Genomic DNA, 7,509 nt, shown 5'->3' with positions numbered 1-7,509 from the left:
ACTCAGGAAAATCAAATTTCAAAGTGCACTGAAAGGTTGAAGGAGCTGAGTATGTTTAGCCTGCAGAGGAGAAGACTGAGAAGGGATGTGATAACCATCTTCAAGTACTTGAAGGGCTGTCATATAGAGGAGGGTGCCGAGTTGTTTTCTGTTGCCCCAGAAGGTCAGACCAGAACCAACAGGTTGAAATTAAATCAAAAGAGTTTCCGTCTAGACATCAGGAAGAACTTTCTAACAGTTAGAGTGGTACCTCGGTGGAACAGGCTTCCTTGGGAGGTGGTAAGTACTCCTTCCCTGGAGGTTTTTAAGCTGAGGCTAGATGGCCATCTGTCAGCAATGCTGATTCTATGACCTTTGGCAGATCATGAGAGGGGGGGCATCTTGGCCACCTTCTGGGCATGGGGTAGGGGTCACTGGGGGTGTGGGGGGGAGGTAGTTTGGAATTTCCTGCATTGTGCAGGGGGTTGGACTATATGACCCTGGTGGCCCTTCCAACTGTATGGAAGCACCGCGAATATAGACTGAGCTGGCCATGCAGGACTGTTGTGAGGCTAAAACTGAGACGTGAATAAGCGATGTAAATGATTCCCCAGCTCTTTGCTGGGAGAATGAGACACGAATTGGCGAGCCAGGAGAAACTCATTCCTCAAAGCACATGTTTATTTATTTTGAAGACAGGCCTGGTGCTACAGGGCAAGAGTGATGGTGGAAAGCATGTGGGAATGGACAAGAGTCGGGGTGTCCTGGAGAAGTGGCGGGCGCTGATGCTCCAAGGTCCTGAGTTCTAGAGCCGACGGGCATCTTCCACAAGGCACAGCCAGGTCAGCGATAGAGTCTGGCTAGTGGCAAGCGGCCCACATGGTCCAGGATCTGCTCAGGCGTCGGGGAAGAGCAGGAAGCCCGAGAAGATGCTGTCGGCTCCCTCCGTCCCCCCGATCAGCGAATTCTTCTCGGTCGGCTCCAGCCAGACGGACTCGCCCGCTGCCATGCGGAGCACCACGCCCCCCGTGGTGGCCTGGAAGGTGTTGTGGACGTAGTCGCAGAAGCCCACCACCTTCTCGCCCCGGCTGCCCTGCCCTTTCTTGATGTGGACACAGAGGTTGCCCCGGGAGGTGACGTGGTAGGTGAAGTAGTAAAGGCCCGGCATCTCGCAGGTGAAGCGGCCGTAGCGGTTCTCGTAGTGACGGTTCACGTTGACGAGGACCCGGTCGAAGCGGACGGGCTGCCCGCGCCGTGGCAACATGGAGACCCCCCTGGCGGCCGAGAAGGCTGACTTGAGAGTGGTCTTGTAGTCTCCGGACATTCCTTTGGGACCGCGGGGCCCTAGTGGGCCAGGGGGACCTTTGGAGCCTGCTGGGCCTTTGGGGCCAACTTTCCCCGGATGGCCGTCCTCCCCAGGGTCTCCTTTTTCCCCGACGTCTCTGAGGTCATCAGACCTCCCGGGAGGACCTAAGGAAGGGAAGAAGGAAGATGGAGAAGAACAGGAAGAGATGAGGCAAAGGACTGAATGGTCAGTAAGGGCTGAGCGAAGTGTCAGCTAGGAGGGGTATCTGCTGAGGGCCACGACCCTTCCAGAAGGTCCCCACCCAACCACAGACTTCTGGCTTATCTACTCCCACCAAGAATGGGAGAGCTGCCCAGCAGCTCATGTAAGGACCCTCTGGGGCAATCTCTAGGGTTGCCAACCTCCGGGTGGTGGCTGGAGATCTCCTGCTATTACAACTGACCTCCAGGCAACAGAGATCAGTTCCCCTGGAGAAAATGACAGCTTTGGCAATTGGTAGGGTTGCCAACCTCCAGGTACTGGCTGGAGATCTCCTGCTATTGCAACCGATCTCCAGCCAATAGAGATCAGTTCACCTGGAGAAAATGGCTGCTTTGGCAATTGGACTCTATGGTATTGAAATCCCTCCCCAAATCCCACCTTCCTTATGGCCTGCCCCAAAAACCTCCTGCCAGCGGCGCGGAGGGACCTGGGAACCCTAGCAATTGGACACTATGGCATGGAAGTCCCTCCCCTCCCCAAACCCCACCCTCTCCTCAGGCTCCACCCCCAAAATCTCCAGGTATTTTCCAACCTGGAGCTGGCAACCCTAGCAAACTCTCATTTCATGCTGGGCAATCCACAGCCCTCTTACCTCGTTCGCCCTTGGGCCCGTCTACTCCATCTTGGCCGTTGGCACCTGGGGGGCCAGGCATACCAGGGATCCCAGGAATGAGTGCAGGTCCCTGGCAACTGCTGGCACTGGCCAGCCAGGCTGCCGGCAGGCACACCAGCACCAGACAGACAATCTCTTTGGTCCTCAGCATCCTGGAAGGGGAAAGGGAAAGAAGAGAAGGTCATCAGTAATCAGGAAATACTTGCATTGATAGGGTTGCCAACTCTTGATTGGGAAATCCCTGGAGATTTGAGGGTGAAGCCTGGGGAGTAGGATTGCCAGATCCCTCTTTGCCATCGGCGGGAGGTTTTGGGGGTGGAACCTGAGGAGGCAGGGTTTGGGGAGGGGAGGGACTTCAATGCCATAGAGTCCAATTGCCAAAGTGACCATTTTCTCCAGGTGAACTGATCTCTATCGGCTGGAGATCAGTTGTAATGGCAGGAGATCTCCAGCTAGTACCTGGAGGTTGGCTACCCTACTGGGAAATGACCTCAGCAGGGTATAATTCCATAGAGTAAACCCCACCCTCCAACGCAGCAATTTTCTCCAGGGAAACTGATCTCCATCAACTGGAGATCAGTTGTAATTCTGGGAGATTGCCAGGCCCAATCCTGGAAGTTGGAAACCCTATCCACTGAGTCTCCTTCTGTGCACGCTGGCAGAAGCAGAAAACGCCTCTTTGCTTCCTAAAGAAACTGTAATATGATTCCTTCATCCTAGACCCAACCCCAAGAACCCCCTTCCTTCACCCCGCCCTGCTTGACACCTCATCCCCCCATCAGAGGGCCTTGCAGGTTGTTAACCAGTACCCAGAAAATCTCCTTCCTCTTCCTCCTCCTCCTCCTCCTTCTCCAACCATGCCCCAAACAATCTGGATCAGTGGCAGAACTTCCCTTCCTGGTGTGCTGAGGACCACAAGTGGATGGAACCATGGATTTTTCTCATTGATCATCAGCAAGTAGGGTTGCCAGGTCTCCCCTGACCACCGGCAGGAGATAAGAGATAGGGCTGCCAGATCCAGGTTGGGAAACTCCTGGAGATTTGGGGATGGAACATGGGGAGGACAGAGACCTCCGTAGAGTACAATGCCATACAATCCAACCTCCAAAGCATCCATTGTCTCCAGAGGAACTGATCTCTGTCACCTGGAGATCAGTTGTAATAGCGGGAGATCTCCAGCCATCACCTGGAGGTTGGCAATCCTATCAGCAAGAGCTTTCCCTATGTGCTTATGTAGTATTTTACTCCTCAATGCCCGGTTCTAAGCTAGTTCCATCAAGCAAAACAGTGTCTGTTCTTTTAGTCCAAGATATGCTGGGAAGAACGAATCTGCCACGAATCTGCCCATCATAACACATAGCCACTGACAGACATATCTTCCATAAATTTCTCAAAAGACTCAAGCAGGAGGCAATCACCACACCCTGTGGCAGTAGATTCCACACACCGATGCCATTTATGCATGGGAGGTTTTGCCTTGGATTTGCCGCTCTTTAGATGCACTTTCCCCCCCATCCATAGTCTCAAAACTCAACAATAAGCCCCCAGGCAGAGTTTTGAGAATTCAGATGGGGAAAATGTGCATCTAGAGAGTGGCAAATCCAAGGCCAAACCTCCCGTGCACAAATGGCCCATCTGTCCCTTGAGGGCAGAAAAATATTCTTTTGCCTATCCCGACTTTAGCCCCCTGACTCTTTTTGCATTTCATGGGCTGATGCGGGAACAAAATTTTGTCCACCTTTAAGGTGCTTCAAGGCTCCCGAATTTCACAGACTGACCTGGTGTTAGAGGAGACCTGGTGTTCCGGTTGGCAGCAGGGAATAGGACTCACAATAATGGTGGAAAGGTACTGGCTGGATATTAGGAAAAAGATTTTTACAGTAAGAGTTGTTCGACTGGGGAATCAGCTACCCAGGGAGGTGGTGAGCTCCCCCTCACAGGCAGTCTTTAAGCAGAGGCTGGACAAGCACTTGTCAGGGATGCTCTAGGCTGATCCTGCATTAAGCAGGGGGGTTGGACTAAATGGCTTCTATGGCCCCTTCCAACCCTATGATTCTATGAGATGGAGAAAAAGTCTTCCCTCCCCATTTGAATACATCGTGCAGGAGATGATAAATCTCTGTTACGTCCCCCTTTCTAAACCAAAAGCCTCCAAACTCTTTCGCCTTTTCTCGGAGGAAAGGTGCCCCCTAAGCCCAAGATCATTCTGCTTTCTCACCCAACGGAGAAAGTGTCCAAAGTGCATTGGCTAGGGCCTGTTCCTCCTTCACCCCACCAGGTCTAGGAAACGAAAGAGCCGGACAACAGGAATCGGCCTTACCTCGCAGCCTCCCAAATCACCACCGAGACGGCAAAGCTGGCTGACTGAAGACACTTCCTCCAGCACAGATGGGAAGGGAGAAGCACACGCGTCCCCTCCACATTCACACACACACACCAGAAATCATGCAGTGCCCCCCCTTCCCCGTCCCGTGTTTGTTGCAAAACAGAAATCAACGGTTCCCCTCCCGCCCCCTGGTTCATTTTCATGTTTCCTACCTGCTGTGGCAGCACTTTCACATCTGCAGTTGGGCTGCTGCGCAGGGAAGTGCTGAGCCTCCCCTCCCGATATTTCTGGAGATTCTCTTTTGCAACTTCTGCAACAATTATGGGGAACCTGATCTTGCGGTCGGGAGTTTTCCAAGCAACGCTGAGACCCCAGCGGCTTGTGGTTTGGGCCAGTTGCGGAAGCTTGTGAGGACAGCTTGCTGCTGGAGTGTCTGGAGTGGACTCTCTTCTGGGCAGGAGCCCTGTGACCTCAGTGGCCCCAAGCTAGGGTTGCCAACCTCCAGGTACTAGCTGGAGATCTACTGCTATTATTGCTGATCTCCAGCCGACAGAGATCAGTTCACCTGGAGAAAACGGCTGCTTTGGCAATCGGACTCTATGGCATTGAAGTCCCTCCCCTCCATTCGTTTTCACTGTTTTCCCATTCCTTGATGCCAGCTGTTAGGAAGGTGCTGTGAGATCCAGTGCAATCGAGGGGTGGTGAGTGTGTGGGATTAGGGTCTGGGAGACTTCGCCTCAAATCCCCCATCAGCCACAGAGCTCCCCTTGGGACTTTGGGCCGGGATCTTCTGCTCAGCCTGGCCTACCTCGCGGGGTTGTGTTGTGATGATAAAAAATGGAGGTTCCAGGTGGGAGCAGGGGATGGCCGTAGCGTGTCTCCTCCAAATGAGCCTCTTGTGTACATAATTCTGAAGGTGAGGGGAAGGTCTTTCGGCAACCATGCACAAAGCTAGGAAAAACTTCTGCCAAAGAAGTCTTTGCCATCTTCTAGGAATGGAGTAGGGGGTCACTGTGTGTGTGTGGGGGGGAGGTAGTTGTGAGTTTCCTGCATTGTGCAGGGGGTTGGACTAGATGACCCTGGTGGTCCCTTCCAACTCTATGATTCTAAGTGTGCCAGTTGAAGTAAGGCTTTGGACCACTGGTGTGGTTCAGAAAGGAAAACTTCCTCCATTTCATCATAGGATTGCAGAGGGCTTCCATGACTCTAAAGGGTGTCTTAGGCACCTGGGATTTCTTCCAAAGCAACAAGCACAGACTGCTCATTTCCAGGCCCCTTGGAATCATAGTAGATCACACACATGGCATGCACAAGGTTCCACGGTCAGCCCTCCACTGTTACCACAGAGGAGCAGGGAAAGACCTTTCTCTGCTGCCCCTCAGAGTGGACAGGATGGTCCATCCCAACTAAAACACGTTCTTGTGTATAATGTATACATTCAAGGGTCTCTCTGTACTACAACTCCCTGATCACTTTTGATTGGACTTTGCCCACCACCCCTGCTTCCCTGAGCACTTCTTGGTTGGATTTCCCTCAACATCCCTGCCTCCCCAAATGTTTTCTGATTGGACATTCCTCAACATCCCTAAAGTACCACCCATCATATTTCTTTTTTGAAGTGATCGCATCCCGCTGCTGGCAATGAACTCAGATCATTTCTCCCCGAGTCCCTTTAAGTCTCTTCGCACTCTCCCAAGTCTCAGTCTCCATCCACAGTTCACAACCTATTAGAATTGTTAGACAGATTCATGAAGGATAGGTCCCTCAATGGCTATTGCCAGTAAATGGCTATTACCAGCCACTCAGGGAAGGGGCAAGGACTGGTTTCGACCTCTGTGCCCTTGCTTGAGGGTCTTCTGGGGCAACAGGATGGCACCTGAGGATTCTGGACTAGATGGATCTGACCTATTGTAACAGGACTCTTCTTATAGTTTTGACCTCTGTGCATTTGCTTGAGGGTCTTCTGGGGCAACCGGATGGCCCCTGAGGATTCTGGACTAGATTGATCTGACCTATTGTAACAGGACTCTTCTTATAGTTTTGGGTAACAGAACTGGCAGAGGTCTTTCATTCACTTCATTGGAAGTGAGGGGGGGAGAGAACAGTATGTGTTTTAAATGGAATGTGTGTGTGTAAAGTGCCGTCAAGTCGCATCAGACTTATGGCAACCCTTTATGGGGTTTTCATGGCAAGAGACCAGCAGAGGTGGTTTGCCAGTGCCTTCCTCTGCACAGCAACCCTGGTATTCCTGGGTGGTCCCCCAACCAAATACTAAGCAGGGCTGGCCCTGCTTAGCTTCCAAGATCTGACGAGATCAGGCTGTACCGTGCTGCCTTCCCTCCCTTTAAATGGAATACGTAACTTTTACAGAATGATATATCTCCGCTCATAGATGAAGATCCTGTTTTAGGCATGGAGCATTGACTAGGTATATGGAGTGTGTGTTGAATGTGTTGTTTTTATGTTGTTTGGAAAATTAATTTTTTTAAAAAAAAATAGGAATACATAATTTTTTGGCGTTCAACTTACAACCAAGTTAAGGGTGACCACAGAGGCCTCTCAGTCTAAGAGACTAATAGAGGCGGTTTTGCCATTGGCTGACTCTCCCCAGTAATCCTGGCCTTCCTTGGTGGTCTCCCCTCCAAATACTAACCAGGGCTGACCCTGCTTAGTTTCTGAGATCTGACGAGATCGGGCTAGCCTGGACTATCCGGGTCAGGTCAAAAATAAAAGCCGATAGACGATTTCAAGCAGAGATGGCAACCAGTCTTTGATAAACACACACAATCTTAAAATATTTCGTGCTTAAGAACGAAAGATGTAACAGGCAGTTTTCTGATAAAAATAAAAATCATCTCATGATCTCATGAGAATGACAGCAGCTCACGCCAAGCGAGACTGTTCTTACTAGTCATCATTTAATGTTGATATAACAAAGTATCTCATAACGATCTATCAACAGATATTTTAGATAGTCAGAGCTTTAATTAAGTGGTTATAGGAGGTAGCAATGTTTTTTTTCTT

At 51.1% G+C, this 7,509-nt stretch overlaps 1 protein-coding gene across 1 annotated transcript; it reads right to left on the bottom strand.

Moving 5' to 3' along the window:
* Positions 1-872: 872 nt before the first annotated feature.
* On the bottom strand, positions 873-2,310 carry C1QB (complement C1q B chain). The gene is made up of 2 exons (XM_056865276.1): positions 2,139-2,310; positions 873-1,449 (listed from the first exon to the last, which is right to left on the bottom strand). The coding sequence occupies exons 1-2, from the start codon at positions 2,308-2,310 to the stop codon at positions 875-877; spliced, it is 747 nt and encodes a 248-aa protein (XP_056721254.1). The 3' UTR covers positions 873-874.
* Between the last annotated feature and the right edge of the window lie 5,199 nt (positions 2,311-7,509).

This window comes from Euleptes europaea, chromosome 19 (genome assembly GCF_029931775.1).
Source record: "Euleptes europaea isolate rEulEur1 chromosome 19, rEulEur1.hap1, whole genome shotgun sequence".
Classification (NCBI taxonomy): domain Eukaryota; kingdom Metazoa; phylum Chordata; class Lepidosauria; order Squamata; family Sphaerodactylidae; genus Euleptes; species Euleptes europaea.
Note: the sequence above shows the minus strand (reverse complement) of the source record. Positions and strands in the feature narration are given on the sequence as shown.

Excerpts from the sequence above, each read along its gene's own strand:
- C1QB (XM_056865276.1), bottom strand. The coding sequence starts at position 2,310 with ATGCTGAGGACCAAAGAGATTGTCTGTCTGGTGCTGGTGTGCCTGCCG. Across the intron at positions 1,450-2,138 it reads CGGGCCCAAGGGCGAACGAG|GTCCTCCCGGGAGGTCTGAT; the intron begins GTAAGAGGGCTG and ends TCCCTTCCTTAG.